Raw genomic sequence first — 20,999 nt, forward strand, 5'->3', positions numbered from 1 at the left:
CCGTTAGAGCTACGATCAACTGATCGGACGCTGCCAGCGTCCGATCACATGCCACCGGACGCGTCCGGTCGCATTTTTGCCGATCTAGAACCTCTCTATACTCGACCGGACTCTATTATCCCGCGTCTGGTCGATTTGCTGCTAGCGTCCGGTCACTGTTGCTGTCGAGCCTCTTGATCGGGGCGTCTGGTCACTGTGCTACCAGCTTCCGGTCACTTCTGCGAGCTCGTTTCTTCACGATCTTGCGTACGGCTTGGTTCCTATCTTCATGCTTGGACTTTGCTTGATATCTTGGGTCTTCTCTTGTGCTTCTAAGGTCTTGCTTATGGTGTTGATCATCAGATCATCACGTCGCTTTTGTCCAAGTCATGTCTTGCATCCTATTGAACTACAAAGCTAAGTCGCGTCATCGTCATACAGCAACAGCTACCGTGCCCCCCTCCCCGCCCTCATCCGGCCCGTTGTGGGCCACCCATCGCGGGTGCACTTCTCATCTCGTCGCCGCCATCGTAGGATCCGCTAAATTCGACCATCTTCCACCATCACGGATGGGTCGATGCGGCCGCGTCACTCGTCCGCGCGCTTCTTCGCCTCCTGCGGCCCATCTTCGTGGAGTCTTCACGAGCACCGGTTGCGAGGTCTCCCGCTCGCGGCCCGCCTCCATCCACGTCGTCCATGCGGTCCTCCATTCGCCGCCATCCACGCCGTTCGCGCGCGTCGCCCGTCGACGGAGTCCGCTCTCGTCGCTCATCCACGCCGTCTTCATCAAGCCTTCTGTGCGCGCGTGATTCGCGTGGTCCACCCATGCGTGCGCCATCCACGTGGCCCGCCTGTGCGCGTATCGTCCACGGTAGGGGCGGAGCCAGGGCAGAGACGCGAGGACACGAGCGCAGGGAGGTGGGGTGCGCTCGCACATGGTTGCCATGATTGACAGTGATTAAGGAAACTCAACTTGATGATCAAAACGAAGTCCAATTGAACCCAAACTTTTCTTGACCCTTCTCATCGGCATGAACTCCAACTTTCATTCTTGTACCAAACATTGCGAAGGGTGGATAACAGCAGCAGATTCCAACTTTCTGTTTGACCCACTTACAAGTTGAATTAGAGTTTGGTATAAAAACAAAGTTTGTTGTATTCAACTTAGACTGCAACTCTTATTTAAGGCCAAACATCGAAACAGGTACAGAACCTACAGTTTTACCTTAGTCAAAACAGCCACATGAAAAAGGCTTCAACTAGGGTTTTAGCTAATTTTAAGCACTTTCTCCACATTTTTCAAACATAAACCCTAACTTACTTTTGTTCAATAGTTAATTTAGAGTTAGTTGAGCATGAATGCAAGAGTGGATTGACATCACATGTTTAAACTTCATTAGCAAAAGCAATTCAAGCAAGGTTCCAATTCATCATTTAATGTAAGTGATTCCAACTTCATGCAACTTCTCATATGATCAGATGAGTTCATGTTTAGGTGATGCACATGAAAAGACATGATTAACATTACACATGCGTATTTTTGAGAAGGTTAACATATAAAAAAAACAGTGTTGCCTTTGTCTTTCAAAAAGTTTAAGTTGGGACCTATTTTCAGAGAATCAATCTCAACACCTTTGTCACCACTTTAAAAGATTTTGAACTAAAGCTCAGGATCATCACATATCTTGTTTAAGTTGAACCCACTGCTTAGCCTATGATTAGCCTTTGATTAACACCTGGGGTGTTACAGTAACTACCTACAGTCCTACACATACTCATACCAAGGTCACTTGCATATAACACGCAGATCGCGTTTACCTCACATCGTCCGTGACATCAGCCACACTCTGGCGCATCAACAGCATCAATTGCTTGGTAGAGAAGGATCAACTTCTACGGTTCTACCCCGTCCTTTTGCATCGCAATGTCATCAAATGCTTGGTAGTGAAGGATCAACTTCCATGCCATTTTTTTGCATCGCAACAACGTCACCTTCCTCATCACTGTGGTGGTCTTCTTTGCTCTTGTCGAGGCCCTTCTTGCTGAATATGCTCTTTAGGTTATGAGCGGTTTTCCCGGCATGTTTCACCATGTGCACCGCCTTCTTCCTCAGGTGCCTTTTAGTTGGGCTGTCCAGCTCTTCTCTCTCAGGGCTTTGCTGCTGGTCATCTGGTCTTGACCCCGATCTGTTGGCCCCAGGATCTTGATCGACCACATATGTTACTGAAACCCTGCTTTCCCCGACCGGCCGAATGTTTGGGTGAGGCACTACACATGGGGAAGCTTCGTCATCATTCTCTTTCCTTGGGCTCCGGTGGAGCACTGCTCCAGCTAGCTTGCCCAAACCCTTCTTGACCCTGTGGAGGTGGCGGTGCGATTTACTGCTTGTGGCTTCTTCAGTGCTGGAGTCACTTCTATGAGATTCTGACACTGATGACCTTGGGCTATCACTACAAGCATCATTCTCCCGGTGAATTTTGGAATCCTGGCACCGGGGACGGCCTTTACGAGGTTCCCATGCACTGGTGACATCACTGCCAGGGCGATGCACCCAAACATCGGGCTTTTCTGATCCTTCTATGTCAACTGGCTCAAATTCATCAGACATCTTCTGGAATTCATCAGAAGATCCACTATGGTTATTCCTGGAGGAGAAACTTGACCTCGGTGTGCTAGCTTCGTCCACCTTATGTATTCCACACTGTTCCTCTTCATCATTAGGAACCTGCAAGCACAATGAACACATAACACAAGTTGTCACTCAGTCTGAACTTAACTTCAGTTCTAGACTGTATGGAAACATATATGCTGGGTCATGGGCTAAAGGAAAATGTATCTAGACTCCTAGTCAGTGTCCAGTGAATAATAAAAGTCAGTCTGATTACCAGGACGAAGTAAAACCTAATCTCACCTTTTCATTTTCTTCTTCAAGTACAGTTACAGCAATGTGAATCTTCCCTGTCCTTATGTTCTTCAGTGCAATCCATATATCATGCCTTTTTCCACCTCTTAATTTGTTGATGCTTATGGAACAATCACTACACACATGACAAGAAAGATACTTTCACTTCTATTTTTGTGATAGTTAATCAGAATGGTAAGAGTTTCCCAACGTGACCTTTGTAAGTACAAAATGCAATTAGGCATAAAGCAATGGTATGGTACGCACTATTATAATGAAAACTTAGAAACGGTTAATGGAGACCAACCCAAGAGTGTCATCAAAAATGGGATCCTTATCTCGGACTTGAAGAGAAAGAAGATTGAGTGCTTCCCATGAAGTTATTGGTATTTTAAACTCCTCGAGCCATTTTGGATTAAGAGTTTTCTTATGGATCTTTGTTTGAAAACGGTAGGGTCCAAGATGTCCTTTCACATATGGATCAGCTAGTCCTGCACATATATCCAACAATAGGCATTTTCCTGAAAGTTATCTAAATACAAGTCTTGAACGCTCCACATTAATTCAATAATAACTCATATTACTTATTTTTAACATTTTATAAATACTGCACATACCATTTGGATCAGATGGCTTCATATCAGCGCCTTCCAGGATCTCCACTCGAGCATATGCGATAGGTGGCTTCTCATCAACACTAAACCAGTTCTCTGATATACATGGACATCAATTTAGAACAATTTCAGACATTTTGCATAGGAATAACTATTAGTGCAAAAGAAAAAACAGTATACTAGTAACAAGAAAGCATGGAAGCTACACTAAGAAGACTATGTAATGGCAGAAATAATTTCAATAGATCAAACTGGCCAATTAGCCTCGGGAGTACTCAGTTGGCATGCTTTTTTTTGGGGGCTCCAAAACGAAGGAGCAGCATAACAGACCAGATTACCTGCAACTAACAAACTTTTCCCCTGTACAGCTGCATGCCTGCATGCATCCATGCAGGCATGGGCTACAAGTCACTGCATTTGGGCTTAGGAAACTGAGTGGGCCTAGTAAATTTGAACAGCCAACAAAAATGAATACACCTACTCAAAAAATTTTTTCAAAAAACCTCTTCGAAGAGGGCAGGAAGCTCCTGCAGTTCACCAAGAATAAGCGAGTTATCCTGGTGTATAAATGAAATTGGGCCTAAAACATCACATTTGCAATACTTTTTGAGGAAAACCGGCAAAAATCTAAGCACGACAGCCCAAACGACTAACCCTGAGCACCGTACACATAGCGGCAACCTGCAAATGACGGAGTATGCAGTGCGTCATCACTGCCGAGCTTGTCACAGAAGTGACCAGCAGCTCCAATTGCCCGAGGCGGACAGCAGCCAAATCCACCAAAACACTGCCACCTACACATAGCTCGCACCAACAAACCTAGGATAACACAGCTCGTCATTGTTACCCAGCATCACCACATCATAGCAAGCAGCTCCGACTTCGACCATGCAAACTCAAGCCAGGAGTGAAAGCAGAGAGCTACAGAGTAGGCAGTGACACTGAGAAGGTGCAGCCTCATAAAGAAAAACCATGCCTGCAAAAAAGTATCGGACACCCCACATGAACCGAACACCACCGAGGCAGTGTGGGAACTCCAAACGTATATATGGAGACTATGTGCCGCTCGGAGAACCTTCGACGACACTCAGCTGCACACACCCAGCTCCGGCAAAGGACGACCAAGCCTTTCACCCAGCAACACCACCTCACCCTCGCACAAAGTTGCTGGGCAGCAACGCACCACCCCACAGCAGCTGCTGATCTTGCGAGCACCACTACAAATGCTCCCACAAGCAACAATCGCTGCAAATCCAAGGATGCATGACAGCTGCAACATGAACCCAAGTTTGGGGGCACCACTGCCAGAGACAGGAATGAGACAATTGGTTTTTTGGTACTCCAAACTTTTTTTTTTCTCAAACTACGAAGAGAGATCTGTGTCATTTCATTAAGATGCGAAAGGGCCTCTAGCTGAGTTAGTTAGGTGGCTTGAGTAGCACTCCTCAGGTCCTGAGTTCGACTCCACTCCCCGCGACTGTCCCACACCAAAGCATAGGTCTAAGGTCCCCCGTTGGTCATGGTCGTTCTTGACCTGCGTGAAAATGTCTTCTTAATGCAATGCCTGGAGGCTGTCTTACCCCCCCCACCCCCACCCCACCCCCAGATTGAGTTTTTTTCATTTCATTGAGATAGAAAAAGACACGAGATGAGTCTAGAAAGAACCTGTACTTGAGGTCCCCAACAAGGCAGACTATGCAATGATTAAAAAAGGAAAACACAACCACACCGGTAACTAAACTGGGATCAGTGACCTAGCTAAGAGGTCACCAAGCTATGCACCAGAGACTACATTCAACCCCCCCCCCCCCCCCCCCCCCCCCCACCCACGGTTTGCAAAAGCTCTTGAATGTTTGGTGATGCTCCCTCAAACACACAAGTGTTTCCATGCTTCCGTATTTCCCAGGAAACGAGAATAATAAGTGAATTCAACACCTGATAGATAACCCTAGTGCTAAAGCACTTGTATCTTACTTTTCCTACACTTTTACTTTCCTTGGCTTTCAAGCCTAGTGTTAGGAATATGCTCAACATCCACTTTAGTGGTTAGAATATGCTGCAGCAAGTGGGAGTCCTCCTGCCTATAAAGGGTAAGGGAGTGTCATTGTAAAAACTAAGTCATTGCATTTCCTTCAATCCAAGCGGCCAAGGGCCAAGCTGCCCTCTGCTACTTCCCAAATCTGGATCTGAGATCTATTTGGGCCATCAATTGGTATCAGAGCCTTGTGTTCTTGAGTGAGCAGAGAGCCATGTCCACCGCTAGCCAGATTGCCAGAGCCCGCGCTGCTGCCGGCACCAGGGCCGAAGCAGGAGCTGACGACCGCGCGACGCGCCTTGTTGCCGCAGAGGCAGCGGCTGTGGCGGCGTCCGAGACGGTCAGGCAGGCAGCGGCTGCGGCCCAGGCCGCGGTGGCTGCAGCCGCGGCGCTGCGTGCTGAGATAGAGCGGGAGGAGCTGGAGCCAGCGGGAAGAGGGTCCCGCAGCCCGGACGGGCGCCGCCGCCAGTCGTCGTCACCAGAGCGGCGTCGTGGTCGCCGTGGGCGCTCCCCGATACTGCAGACGGTCTACTGCGACTCCGGAGCGGGAACGCCATGGCCGATGCTTACCAAGTCGAACTACCACGAGTGGAGCCTACTGATGAAGGTCAATTTGCAGGCTCAGCGGCTGTGGGGGGTGGTCCACGTCGGCAGCGTCGACTACGACGACGATTGCCGGGCACTGGAGGCGTTGTGCGACGCCATCCCCACCGTGCTTGGCACTTCCATCGCCAACAAGGCCACGGCGAAGCTGGCATGCAAGTCGATCGCCGCGGCACGCGTTGGCGGAGATCGCGTATGCCGGGCAACGCTGCAGCGCCTCCGAGGGGAGTGGGAAGGCCTCGCCTTTTAGCCCGGTGAGCAAGTCGAGGACTTCGCCGTGCAGCTGACCAACCTGATGGAGCAGATGGCACGCAACGGCGACACCGATCTCACGGAGGAGCGCGCGGTGGAGAAATTCCTCCGCTGCATGCCGAGGAAGTACGCGCAGATCATCATGTCGATCGAGACGCTCCTCGACTTCGAGCAACTCACCGTCGAGGACGTGACCGGGAGGCTCAAGGAGATCATCATGTCGACCGCGAGGAGGGGCCTCACAACGAGCCGAGCACCGCCGGAGGCAACTTGTTGTACACAATGGAGCAGTGGCGCGCCTTCGAAAAGAAGGAGGAAGGATCCGGACCATCCGGCTCCTCCAAGGAACGTCGCCGGCGTCCACGCGACTGCAAGGAGGAGGAGAAGGGGCCCCGGGGTCAGGTAGGCGCTAATGGTGGCGCTGTCGACGAGCGCAAGGCGACCCAGGATGACACCTGCAACAACTGCGGCAGGACCGGCCACTGGGCCAAGGACTGCCGCCTTCCTCCACGCCGCGGTGGGCAGGCTCTTGTCGCGCAAGCAGGGGAGAAGGATGCTGCTATGTTCCTGGTGCACGGCGGACCATCGGCAGCTCTCTCTGCCAGACTGCCTACGCCAAGCGCATCATCGAGCTTGGCAGACCGTCAGCAGCTTGCGCTACCTCATCCACACTCGGCTACGTCAGTTGGTTCATGCTGCAGTCGACGACAGAGCATTTGCAGGCTGTGAAGAGGATCCTATGCTACGTCGTGGGCACCTCTGACTACTGTCTGCACTACCCAAGGTGTCTCGGCACGGCGCACTTCATCAGTTACAGTTACAGCGACCACGCCGGCGACATTGACATGAGCAAGAGCACGAGTGGGATTGTCGTTCCTCGGCAAGTGCTTGATCAGCTGGCAATCGATCAAGCAGCAGGGGGTGGCACTCTCCAGCCGCAAAGCAGAGTACATCTCTGCCACCTCCACTGCCACTCAAGCTCTCTGGCTGGCTCGACTACTGGGCGATCTGCTAGGCAGAGAAGGCGAAGCAGTTGAGGTCAGGGTGGACAACAAGTCAGCATGGCCTTGGCAAAGAACTCCGTCTTCCATGAGCGCAGCAAACACGTCAGAGTGATGTACCGCTTCATCAGGGGCTATTTGGATGAGGGGAGCATCAAGGCTGGCTACATCAACACCCAGGATCAGCTCGCAGACTTCCTAACCAAGTCACTTGGGAGGGTCAAGTCCCAGGAGCTTCGCGCTAGAATTGGGATAGTTCAAATCCAACTAAAGGCACCACACAAGGCTTAGGGGGAGAATTTTTTGAAGGCAACTTAGGGGGAGAATTGAAGCAGTAAGCCTTGTGCCTAACATATTTTGGAACAACTCTGGATTAGCAGTAGTAGTAGTTGGTGCCTATGTCAGCACCTTACCTTGCTTTAGCATCTTATCATCTACCTTATCTCCTACTTTAGTTGTTGCAATCCTATCTCTACTTCAGTTGTAAAAGCAGACCACTTGGTCCTATATATGTAGCAATCCTGCCATGGTTAATGTGGCTAAGTAATATAAAAAAAACTGCCCCAAACTTTGTGTCTTTGCCAACATTGTGAACACACAAGAGATAAGTAAATGCTCGATTGCATCTGTGGTTTGATCGAACAAGAGGCAAGCGGCTGGGTGAGGCAGCCCCCTCTTGGCCAGGTACTGCAAACATTGGGCTTTGCATATTTAGTACTTTATAAACAATGGATTTGCAAAATTGATATTTATATCGTTGACACCTTGATTAATACTCTATTTGTTCCTTCTTAATTTCTTTTCTAATCTTTTGGCTGCTGAAAGGACCATGCTGCCTTGCTCTTAATCAGGTATGTCATCTTGGTAGAATTGAATCGTGTTCTTGCGCAGCCACACACCTTCGGCTTCTCGCTGCCACCCGTCCACTGATTGCTAGCGATGTCACTCAAATTGAGATGTCTGAGAATGAGTACCTCTCCAGCTACCTGATGGAGATGGACTCCTATGGTGCATTACTATTTGCGTCAGATGTATATAAAATGAAGATTTTGCAAATTTTGAGGGAGCAACGTGCCTAGAGAAGTGAAGTGGTGGATGAAATGCTGCTGCCTTTGATGAATTGCACCGCATGCTCATCTTTCTTGCAATAGAAATTCTTCTGCTCAAATTTGTCCTGTGCTTTTTCCCTTGCCTTACTTAGGCCCTGTTTGGATCCATAGGGCTAATAATTAGCTGCTATAATTATCTCCATGGATTCAAACAGTTCTAGCTACTAATTGTTAGCTGAACACCCAACTAACAACTATTGCACTAGCTGGGCAAAACTAGCTAATAGCATCTAATATTAGTTATGAACTATTAGCTACCTAACTATTAGCAGCTAATAGATCTAAACAGAGCCTTAATGATATTAAGTTGCATGCACCGAACAGTTCAACCCAAAAGCTTAAGGCGGTGGGACCCAAAAGCTTAAGGCGGTGGGACGAGGTGGGCAATTTCATTTATACACCAACACTCCCCCTTACATGTGGGGGCTCTCTTAGGCCTCAGACGTAGAATAGGAGCGAGCAGCAATTATTTTATTTAATTGTGCTAACCATGATTCGAACTCGAGACTGTTGCATGCGCCGACCAGTTCAACCCAAAAGCTTAAGCTGGTGGGGCAATTCACTTGTACTCCAACAAATGAATCTTCAGAGAATTATGTTCCATAAATTTGTTCAGTACTTACATAATCCGGTATTCACTATATTTCTGGAATGGCCAGTATAGTAGCACAGACTAAATTGTGTCCCGTAAATCTCCAGGAAAAGCCAGGAAACAACAATGGCAAAGAAGCACCTGCATGGCACTATCCATTTCGTTGCTGGCTGAAGCCCTTTGCTTTGCAGGTCATCCGTGGATGGGCAGCGGCGGGGTCCGTGGATGGGCGAGAAGTCCCGCCGAACAGGTGCGTGGCTGGGCGAGAGAACAATTTGATTCTCCCAGGATGAGATATGTAAGGGCAGGGACATCATGGTATTTTCAGGAGCCAAAAGATTAGAATGAAATTAAGAAATTTAAATAAAGTATTATGGCATACTAATCAATGTCAATGATATAAATACCAGTTTTGTGTAGCCATTAGAGTACTAAAGATGCGAAGCCCAAGTTTGGAGTACCAATAATCCAATGTCTCATGAACATGGCGAAGGCACAAGGGAGGATCCTGCCAACCACACAGAAGCCATGGCCACTGCCGTGCTCCCGCCGCCGAGCCACCCAACACCGCCTCGCGCACGCACATCATCGCTGCAGACAATCCTGAGCAGCCCCCCACCACCCTGGGGACGCAGCCCTCTGCCGTGCTTGGCGCCTCTTATGCGAGCCTGGTTAGATCGAACCGACGAACTACAAATCTAAGCTACAGGGACGCCACGATCCAGCTGCCCCCATCCCAGGAGGCCCCCAGCAGAATATAGTCACTGGGCCAAATGCAAGGAAGCCAAGGGGGTAGGATGGGTGGAACAGTCCATGCGAACGAGCAGTGCCCCACCACCACCTTCATTACAGCTGCACAGAGCAGAGGAGAGGACTGGTGCGGGGATGGCAATGCTAACTCCGCCCGAGTTGCCTGTGAGGGGCGACACAAAGGGCGGGAGTATTCTATGATATGTTTCTATCCCCATATGCCTACTCAATTGAAATGGGGGGAGCAACTAACTAGTAAACCAAATTGCAGTACAACAAGAAGTTTACATCAATTACCTGTTGATTCAGAGGCAAACTTCTCCAGATCAATAACTAGCATGTTGGGCTGCAAAACAATTAATTCTAAAAGTTATTTAGCTATTTTGTATACGATCCTTAAAAAAACACTATCCAACAAAATGCCTCAGTGAATGCCCAAGCAATGTCAAAAAGCACATCCATTGCAGGCGAGCATAATGTTTGAGGCTACAATAGTTGACATATTCAAATACACAGAACGTCTCTTGCCTTTGCTTGTTCAACAATGGACAAACGAATGCAGGTAAAAGTATGGCCAATTTAAAACTATAGTTTAATGCAGCAACTCAGAACCTTCACAATGAAGGCCAAGCTTTTTTTTTAATTAAGAATTCATGGTGTAGGAAATGTAACCTCCACAAGTGTCTGTCCGAAGGCAACATCCAGCATCCTGTCCTGAAAATTTTGAAAAACAAGGAAACTGAGTACCTAAGAGAAATGTAATGACATTAAAATGTAATTGAAAAATAAAATATTTTTTTGCAAAATGGAAACAATAAACTAAACTAGATAGACTTACAAGCCATCCAGAAATTCCTGGGAGTTCAGTTACATCAAGCCCATGACCAAACAATGGTTTCACTGTCATTTGGAAGTATGGAGGCTCAACAAAGCATACTCTTACACGCCCAATAAATGGCCACTGTCGCAGAAATCTCACCCCTACCAGAACCTGCACAAAAGCCCTAGAGAGGCTTAGTAAACACAACAGATATGTTTTGCATGTGATCTTATAAAGATCATCTGGAGAACTAACATGGAAGTCCCCGACAACTGTTTGTAGTTATTGTGGAAGATTTGCCTTCTATTTCTTCATATGGACTCATTTTTCTTGTCTACACATCATTTTCTTTTTGAAAAGCAATCTGCTTCTCTGATCCATGTCAGTGCTCAGTTCCAATGCACACTTACTAGTATGTGTAACACTAAGAACTCAGTGATGACTGAAAAGAAAACTAGGCCAACAAACTCGTACTAAGATTAAAGAAATGATGCACACCTTTCCTTCAACATGCATCCCAGTTATATGCATGTTTGTTGTAATGCCAAATCCTAATCTCTTCCTTAGTTGCACAGCCATTCTTGCATCCATATCATCAGCTGAAAGAAAATTCATCCCTATCTCTAGAACCTGGCATGTAAACGTTAGCCGTTTCACGGTCAACAAAACGAATATCTGAGAGACAAAAATATCAGATTAACATTACACACCAAGTGGTCATCATCAGTTGATTGGTTAACCACCCTAATATCTGTAAACATCGGTGGGTTCCTACCCAAGTAAAGGCTTTGGATTACTGCTTTCCTCTGCAAATGAAATGTAAATGGATATTTTATCAGGTATACAAGGGAATATATCATAGCTTCGTAAGCATACAAATTGGCAGCAGATTACATTCCTTTTTTTGCTTCTGAGTTTTACTACTTTCAAGAGAACTAATCAAAATTAACGCATATATACGAATACAGTAAAAGAAATCTTATACGTACTAGAAGCTATTAAGAAACTCCATACTTACTGCTGTCCATGGTTTGAACTTCTCTAGGAACCACGGGAATATGGGCAAAAGGAACTGCTGGGATGCAACCCTCTCCATGCAAACTGGCCAAATCTTTTCCACAGCATAATTAAGCCACCTGACAGTCTCTGCATCAGAGAGAAGCTGGTCCAAAAAGACAATGAAATGTAAGAAGTAAACCAGACTTTTGAATCGGATAAGAAAGCTGAACTAGAACACTAAATCAAGAAACTATAGTACCTTTCTCTGATTCGCACATTTCCTTTCCTCATACTGTATCCGCCTCCACAACCTCATTGTGTACCGTTGATTCACCTAAAAATCACATTGTTACTGTGATGAGATAACTGAAAAACTGTATTGACTCGACCTTCGATGCTAAACACTGTTTCTGCATTGTATGATCATGCTCCTTGCCCTTTAAGAGGAGTCTTTTTCAATGCAATTTGTGGTCCACGGTACTAAGATGGCCATAGAACTTGTGGTTATTATAATTTCTTTGAAGAGGATATTATTTAATTTATTATATTAACAAGGTCGCATAGATACACAGATGGGTAGCAAGCCAAAACTGAATCTGACATACAGCATGTGAAAAATCGAGCTAGGTTGAGAGGCCTGATAGAGAGAAAAAATCTAACTCGATGTTAGTAAAGATATTAGTTCAAGTGCCTATTGGTATTTTGGTCAACTTTTCGTAATTTATAGGGCACTGCAATGAACTCTGACACTGGTCACAGTAGAGTATCAGAACATCGAATTTGAATTTCCAAGGGAAGGACCTTCTGCAACTGTAACCACATCACAGGACCAACACAATAAAAAATAGTATAATATACTAATAATAATTCAAATTTTGGCCAGAGTCGATTCACATGATCAAAACATCGGCCATGATATGCTCCCTAAAAACAAAAAGAAAAAAAGTGAACGATTGACCAGTAATTGACTTTAACTGCTCCATAATTAAACAACTGCTCCACTAGGCTATATCTATAGGCCAAAGGGCCTCTAGTCCAACTGGTTAGAGCGTCCCGCGGCACTCCTCAGGTCCTGGGTTCGACTCCCCGTGGGAGCGAAAGAACCTGGGTTCGACTCCCCGTGGGAGCGAATTTCAGGCTGGGGTTAAAAAAATCTCCTCGTCTGTCCCACGTCAAAGCACAGGTCTAAGGATTGGCCCGGCCCGTTCTCACAGGGCGACGGTGCCGCTGTGTAAGGGTGGGGCAGGGGTTCGGGGGTTTTCTGGGCCTGCGTGAGAAGGTCTTCTTCTTAATGCAATGCTTAGGGGTGGTCATACCCTCGCAGGTCCAGTTTTTAGGCTATATCTATAGTTTGCACACAATTTGGTCTAGCACTCCCCCCCCCCCCCCCACACACACACAAAAAGACAAGTATTTTATCTAGGTGCATAGCCAGTATATAGTATAATAGACTACAAAAGGAAAACTGCCTTCAGAACTAAGTGGTTGTTCTGCAGGAACGTGTTTCCATCAAGAAATATCAGTAGGAACAAACACAGACAAGAAAAGAAAAGAGAAAACACCTTGTACTCCTATTTTGTTACTTTTGCTGAGCTAAGCAAAAGTAAAGACTCCAATATTGACTGGAAGCCCACCCACTCTCCTTACTTTATATTCCGCTTATTTTGAACATCACTTTTCTTATAATTATATAAGGTAACGAAACTTTGAAAGAGATACTGGTTATACAAAATTTTAATGTTGAAACAGTAGTCCATGTACTGTATAAAATTTAATTGATGGCATGTCCCCCTCCCTTACAATATTTTGTAAGCCTATTTGCAGCTTATAGGCTACTTATCCCCAAAATAAGCTGAAAATAGAAGCAAAACAATATGTTTTTTTTTGCAGATTTTTCTGGGCATGCTTCTCCCAACTCCCAAGAGCCTTAATTTGTACTAAAACTTTGGGAATATTTGGATGGGCTAGGGCTAGTTACCAGTTGGGTTAAAAATTAGCCCAAATTAGCTGGGGTTGGTTAGCTAGTTGGCTAACATTAGTTGAAGTCTTGGCAAAAAGATTAGCCCCACCTATTAACCGTGTATACTTTGTTCTAACTTTCCAAAGTCTTTCTACACGATTGGATGTAAAAGGCAGAGGATCATAGAAAGCGTGTATCATCCTTGAATCGACCAAACTTATGAACATGAATATCTCCAGCATCTTAAGTATGATAACGATTTGCTTTCATCAACGCTATGACATGGCCCGTTTTGGTCAGACATGACGTTCTCATGCGATGATGAGTTGATCAGGAACCAAAGATAGTGTGTTCGTGAATTTAACTCTAACCCTATTCATAACAATGCAGCGTGTTCGTGAATTTAACTCTAATCCTACTCATAACAATGCAGCTGAGTTGAAAACAAGGAGGGGAATATATGGAAACCCACAAAAAAAATTAAGAGGAGCAATATACAAATTGAACACCCAAATGTAGCAGTAAAGAAACGGGAGCCAGAGTTTGACTAATTCATCGAGTTCTCGGCAAGAAGCAGTCAACAGGGGGCAAAACAATCGATTCGAGGCAAGAGGGGGAGAGAGACTCGGGCGGGCGGGTGGATGGAGCATGCGCACTCACCGCAAATATGTAGAGGAGCGCGACGAGGAAGAGCGCTGGGTGCGCCCAACCGGAAGCCGCGGCGGCCCAGAGCGCCGCCAGCACGAGCGCTGCGTGGTGTACCACGGTCACCTCCGTGATATCCATCGCCGTGAGGGTCTACAGCCGCCGGCAACCTCTTCCGCGCGCTCGTGTCCAGTCCAGGGACCCACTCCGCGCTATCGCTGCTGCTCTCTCTATCTCTCAACACCGTGCGAACACTACTATGCATGAGCGATCGATGCCCGTGTCTAGGAAGGAGAGCTGAATCGGCGGAACAAGGGAGGCCAGGCCACGGGGGACAAGAAGCGGCGGGCGGTGAGCGGAAAGGCGAGCCGGATGCAAGCGGGCCGCAGTAAAATAGCCGACGCGGAAGCTGATGTGGGCGTCGGCCAGGGCCGCGGCGGTATCCTGCCCTGCCCTGCCCTCTCTCTCACGGAGTCACGGTCTCACCGTCTCACGCGCCGACCGCACCCCGAGCAGCGGGTGTGGTCATCATCATCACCACCGCACGCTCCTCTGGTTTCTTCCGTGGTGGGCGGCGGTCAGAGGATGGGAAATACTACTCCATATATGTTTCTATATGCAAGCGTTGCTGCGTGGCGCGGCAGGGGGAACGTGGAGGCCGGCGGGCTCGTCACATGGTCAAGGCGCGCGGGCGCGTGGCGCGGGGCGGGGCAACTGGGGGGGCGGGGGCTGGGGTGCGAGCGACGCGGCCTCGGCTACCGATGGCTTGTTTGCTATCCTCTCTTTTCCGGGGGATGGATGGGTTCTTCCGTTCTTGCGGTCAGCCGACGCGGGCGGGGGGCGACGTCCGTTTCGCGATGGCTGACGCCGGCGCGGAATGCAGGTGCAGAGAATTTGAACGCCGGTATGGAAGTGGAACCGGAACGGACATGACCAAGTAGATGGGGCGACCCCATACTTGACCGACCGGGTATTGAACTGGATTTGTGTTAGCAATAGCTTGGGGAGCGAGAAGGTAGAACACGGCAAGAGGAATAGATGAGGACAGGATTGTAGATTCAATTGTTTGTTACAACTTTCATGATACTCTCCTCTCCTCTTACTTCTCCTTAAGTAATATATCATATTACAGCCATTCTACGCTAGCAACTAAGGAGTTGGGCTTGCGTTCGCGAACCGGCCTGGGCGCACGGACAGCTTTAGATTCAGAGTTTGGAAGGGTTGTCGGACTGGGAACTGTGTTAACATTCCCTCCCTCTTAGGACCGGCATGTCCCCATACACCGTGCACGGGAACTGCTAGTGAAACTGCTCATAGGGCTCCAGGTGGCGGGCGAGGCCGGCATATACCACTTGATCAAGACCCGCTCCACCGGATGATCAACTGAGGTCCTGCGGCATTGCAGAATTTCTTCAGGGACCTGAAACTCAACGCCAGAGGAAGGTAAGGCTGATGTTACCGGCTCGTTGCCATGAGACTTCTTGAGCTGGGAGACATGGAAGACCGGGTGAACTTGTGAAGTAGCAGGCAACGCCAATTTATATGCTACAACCCCGACTTGAGCTTCTATCTTGTATGGCCCAAAGAATATGAAGGCAAAGTTTCTGATTGGAACGCCGATCAACTAACGCTGAGTCTAAGGTAGTAATTTCAAAAAGACCTAATCTCTAACCTAGAATGTGCGTTCAGAACGATTCTTGTCCGATTGCTTTTTCATTCTTGCCTAAGCACGGAGCAGGTGTTGGCGAACAAGATCTTGCATAAATGATCTTTCTGACAGCCACTCATTAAGATCAAGAACAACAGCACCGACAACATGAGGAGATAATCCAAGATGACGAGGACTGTATCCATATAAAGCATCTAATGGTGTTCTGCAAAGAGCTGAGTGGAAACTTGAGTTATACCAGAATTCAGCCAGGGAGACCATTGCTTCAATTTTGTTGGGCATGCATGAACAAAGCAACGCAAATACGTCTCAAGACACTGATTCATATGTTTTGTTTGGCCGTCAGTCTGCGGATGATAAGTAGTGTTGTAACACAATTCAGTGCCACCTAATTGAAACAGTTGTTTCCATAAAGCACTTGTGAAAATCTTATCTCTCTCAGAGATGATGGCTGATGGGAGACCATGTAAATGGTACACTTGATCCATAAAGAGCCAGGCAACTGTCTGAGCAGTAAATGGGTGATGCAGTGGCAAGAAGTGGCCAAATTTTGTGAATTTATCCATCACAACCAGAATGGTATTAGATGAACTAGATGGAGGTAGAGCTTCAACAAAGTCTATTGAAATAATATCCCAAGCAACTGTAGGAACAGGTAATGGCTGGAGCAAACCTAGGTACTTGCTCCTATCTGGTTTAGCCTGTTGACAAGTGACACAGTGTCATGACCCAAAGTCGTTCCAAATAAAATCCTCTAATAGAAATCCTTTGAAATAATCCAACAAAGGTTTTCAAGCTCTCAATTATAGCTTTATCAACTCATAGCTTTCTCTACTAGGACAAGGACTCCAAATTCATCGCTCAATTGTTTTACATCCCTCCAATCAACCGAAGTCAACGCCGATCAAACTAAGTCAATATTGAGAGAATGTTCTCTGAGGGATGCTAATCATTGTTCCTAATCTCTTCATAAGTGATAGTCTATCTATGGGACATAAAGATTGGCCCCAATGCCAAAATCCCACTCTCCAAATCAATTTCTCAAAATCAAGGAGTCAGCGCAAGGTTCCGCCATATCCGGCAGACTGTCCGTCATTTCATAGAGATAGCAGAATAAGTGGAGACTGAGTTGTTTTCCACTCACTGGTATGGCCCACATGTCAGCACATGAATGAGATATTCTTCAGTTGCTGAGCCTTAGCCACTCATCCTCTCATTTCACTCACTCCCTCTCTCTCTCTCTCTTTAGAATAAGAACAAGAGCAAGGAAAGGATGAACTAGTGTGAGAAAGTGGAGAAGGAGAAGGGATGAGAAATCAAGGGAGGAAAGGGCAGCAAGATCAGCCCAAGATCAAGACCATGAGCCCCTTCATTTCCATCATCTCATGGTTAGCTCAAGAGCTCTCTCTTCTCATTTTCTTGAGCTCAATCCCCAAACCCTAACTCAAGTTTCTCTCCATGCATGATTGGATCATGAGGTTTGGAAGTTGTTCCATCATCCCAAGAGTAAGATCAAGAGTTGCTACAACTCAATCCTCTCACATTTTCTCTAATCTCTCTCTCGTATGGATTTTATGGAATTTTTGCAAGAATCGTCAAATCCATCTCTATGGCTTGGAAGCAAGGTTGTCCAAGGTCTTATCTTCAATCTTGGTGGCAAGGAACCCACCAAGTCTCAGAGCTAAGTTGCCATGCCCAATTTCAAGAATTAATCCTCAAGTTATCAAAATTTTAGTTTAAATTCCAACCCACTAGTTGCACTTGATAACCATAGTTCAAAACCTAGCCATAATAAGCCTATCATGTCACCAAAAAACCATGGAAGTATCTTGCACATGCATAGTGAAAACCCATCCTAAAACTAGAATTTGATCAAGCTCAAAACCAAGAACATAGGTTTTGTTGACCTACCGACGGAGGGTCTGTCATTTGTGTCGGAGGGTCCGTCAAATCTTGCACTTAGCAAAACTCACACCCAAAGCACTTACACCCTCTCTGAGTAAAATGGCGGAGTGTGAAAGGTCCTTGTTTGGTTTTGGTAATTGAGCAACAACCTTAGGTGGACTAATATGTGTTTGAGTGAGATACATAGGTGATTAGTCCACAAGCACATGTGTGTGAGCAATACTTGCCATGGAGGTGAAATGGCTTGGACTTGTTGTAAAGCTTACACATGTGGTGATGAAGGAGCTCATTACATATTAGACATGACATGGAGTCATGTGATCAAGGTGGAAAAGATCAAGACAAGACTTGGCTCGACGGACCGGTTGCAAGCGTGAAGGGCAAGTTGAGTAATGACTTGGCGCCGATGGACCGAGGCAACGATGACGAGCAAGTGAAGTCAAGATCGATGAACCAATAAGGTCACGTGATGATATGAAGTAGATCATATCATTTGTTGATCAAGGTTGGTGCATGTGTTGCATCAACATTGGAGGAGATGGAATGGAATGTGCAAGGCAAAGGTATAACCTAGGGCATTTTATTTCACCGGTCATAGGTGAGTAGAGAAGTTTATGACCGGGTTTAGGATAGATGACTGTACTATTAAGAGGGGCAAACTTGTTTGCATATCGGTCATCTAGTGCCACTTGAGTGATCTAACTTTGCATGTGTTAGGATCGAGTGGCGTGGTGAAAAGAGTGCTAATCCTTTAGAAAAATGTTTGTGAAAAGCTAACACACATGCACATGGTGGTGTACATTTGATGGTGTTAGCACATTTGCAAAGGTGAAGAGGAGGCGAAACCAGGCTCAGGGTGCTGCCTGGGTGGCACCGCCACCCCCTGTCCGATGCACCACCACCCCAATGGCAGTGACTGGCTAGAGAAGGCCGAGAGCAGTGTGTTGGGGCTGGCACCATCCTACCATGTCCAGTGGCACCACGACCCCTACGGTAGTGCCCATCTGACCTCGGTTCAGAGCAGGAGAGAAAGGGCGATCACCGCCCCGACTGGTGTGCACCACCGTGGTGATGGCGGTGGCACAGCTAGGGGTTGTCCGGTGGCACTGACACTTTTTACTCGAGGCTGGCTGTTTCGGTGGTTAAGCGAGGGGGTCACCGCCATGGTGACGACAGTGCACCGCCCTAAAATTCTAGAGGATGGGAATCTCGAGGAGTTGGCTCGGTGGTCACCGCCACCCCTATGGTGGAGGTGACCAAGACCCCAACGCTAAGTGAAGTAGCCGTTGGAATTCGATCGTTGGGAGAGGCACCGCCGTGTCCGATGCCAAGCACCACCGTGTCCAGTGCCCTCGCAGAAACCAGCAGCTTTGCTCCAACGACTCTATTTGGCTTGGGGGCTATAAATAGAGGTGGAGCTCAGGCTTAGGCTAGTTGTTGAGCACCATTGAGCCTTGGTAGCTTGTGTAGGTGTGCTTGGGAGTCCTCTAACTCACTTGTGCTTGATAATGATCATTCGATCGAGTGAGTGAGCGATTTTAGTGCGATTGAATCATGAGGTTGCATCGAGTGGCACTAGGTGATCGTGTTGCAATGTGGTGATGCTTGTTACTCTTGGAGGTTACCACCTCCTAGATAGCTTGGTGGCTTGTGACTCTGTTGAAGCACACAAGAAGATTGTGCGGTGCTCTAGAGGAGGTTTTCTGAGGGGTGAAAGCATCTAGGCCCCTAGTTGGGTTTTGATGATTAATGATGACACGAGATTACTATGACTAACGTGTGTTTTGCAGAGGTAATTTGAGTTAGGTCATGGTAATGGAAATTGATTGGGCAATCATGGTTGTCATGTCCATGTCTATGGAAATCGTTTCAGTTTTCAAAGAATGGACGACAAGGTTAAGGACGAACTAGTTCTAAATGTTGTTTGGTGTTGGAGAGACACTTAGAGTAGTTTAGGACTTTGTTTTTCATTTGGCCATACTGTTAAGGGGGATATGGACAAGTAGCTTAACCTAGGTGAGTCTAATAGATTAGGTGTGGTGCACACTTGTCAAACTTAGCACTAGGTAGCTCAGGAATAGCCCTAAGATTGATAGAAGTCAACTTCATTCACAAAGAATTTTGAATTGGAAGTGAATGGAGAGTTAAATAACTGATCGGACGCTAGTTTGGTTGTGACCGAACGTAGTTTGGAGAGTCCGGTCAGTTCATTTGATCAGCAACAGCTGTCAGAGTGTGACCGGACGCTAGATACCAGATCTCATCGGACACGACGCTAGCCATATCTGTAGCAGCATGGATAGGCTATTGACCATGGACCGAACGTTGAACAGAGAAGCGACTGGACTATGGGTGCCAGCATCTGGCCAACATCAGTAAGGTTCCAGAGAGGGTTTTTGATGACCGGACGCGTCCGGTGGGTGCTGACCGGACATAGGCCAGAGTCTGATCAGAGCAAATGGCTCTTTCTAACACGCTAACGTATTACACTGACCGGTGCGTCCGGTCACCTTGATCGGAGCATCCAGTCACCCCGATACTCGCTGAGTTAGACCTCAACCGTTATGTTTTGAATGGGGGGTATAAATACTTATCCCACTCGTCCATTTGAGGTCTCTTGTCCATTTATTTAGCTGAGAAACACCTTTGGAGTGCAAGAGAGAGCAAGAGCCTAGTAGGATGATTGAGATTTGATAATCCAAGATTAAGGACCTCATTAGTGCATAAGGAGTAGCAAGTGTGCATCCACCTTACTCATTAGGCTTGTCTTGGTCAAGTGAGAGTTTATGTTTGTTACTCTTAGTGATCGCCATCACCTAGATGGCTCGATGGTGATTGAGAGCTTGGTGATCATTCAGCGGAGCTTGTGGATGACCCAAGTCACTTTGTGAGCGGTTGTGGGTGATTCACTATGATGGAGTGTCAAAGAATCGGCCCGTAGAGAGCACTTGATCCTTGAGCGGATCAAGGGGGAGCTACACCCTTGTGCGGGTGCTCCAACGAGGACTAGTGGGGAGTGGTGACTCTCTGATACCTCAGAAAAACATCATCGTGTTCCTTTCCCTCTCTTTACTTTGAGCATTTATATTTGAGCAATTCATTTTATGTCTTTACATTCCTAGAATTGCCATGCTAGAGTAGGATTGAAACCTAGGATACAAAAC

The 20,999-nt window shown here is 47.1% G+C and overlaps 1 protein-coding gene across 3 annotated transcripts; it reads right to left on the reverse strand.

The window, feature by feature from the left end:
* Window positions 1–443: 443 nt before the first annotated feature.
* Window positions 444–14,917, reverse strand: LOC136527388 (C2 domain-containing protein At1g53590-like). Of its 3 annotated transcripts, XR_010776773.1 has the most exons (13): window positions 14,277–14,917; window positions 11,916–11,990; window positions 11,676–11,819; window positions 11,368–11,463; window positions 11,156–11,287; window positions 10,676–10,828; window positions 10,510–10,551; window positions 10,135–10,183; window positions 3,499–3,591; window positions 3,189–3,402; window positions 2,891–3,017; window positions 1,798–2,704; window positions 444–1,079 (listed from the first exon to the last, which is right to left on the reverse strand). XR_010776773.1 is itself a non-coding variant. In XM_066520096.1 (12 exons), exons 1-12 carry the CDS (start codon window positions 14,400–14,402, stop codon window positions 1,910–1,912), a joined length of 2,046 nt encoding a protein of 681 aa, XP_066376193.1. In that variant the 5' UTR covers window positions 14,403–14,917; the 3' UTR covers window positions 1,535–1,909. The 3 variants fall into 3 exon arrangements, 2 of the variants coding, with proteins under 2 accessions (XP_066376193.1, XP_066376194.1); XM_066520096.1 differs by lacking the exon at window positions 444–1,079 and having other exon boundaries at window positions 1,535–2,704; XM_066520097.1 differs by lacking the exon at window positions 444–1,079 and having other exon boundaries at window positions 1,535–2,704; window positions 3,189–3,372; window positions 14,277–14,913.
* Window positions 14,918–20,999: the final 6,082 nt, after the last annotated feature.

Source organism: Miscanthus floridulus, chromosome 19 (assembly GCF_019320115.1).
Source record: "Miscanthus floridulus cultivar M001 chromosome 19, ASM1932011v1, whole genome shotgun sequence".
NCBI lineage: Eukaryota > Viridiplantae > Streptophyta > Magnoliopsida > Poales > Poaceae > Miscanthus > Miscanthus floridulus.

Coding starts and splice junctions, on each gene's coding strand:
- LOC136527388 (XM_066520096.1), bottom strand. CDS start 14,402: ATGGATATCACGGAGGTGACCGTGGTACACCACGCAGCGCTCGTGCTG. Junction 10,184..10,509: donor TCGGACAGACACTTGTGGAG/GTTACATTTCCT, acceptor ATTGTTTTGCAG/CCCAACATGCTAGTTATTGA. Junction 3,018..3,188: donor ATTTTTGATGACACTCTTGG/GTTGGTCTCCAT, acceptor TCATGTGTGTAG/TGATTGTTCCATAAGCATCA.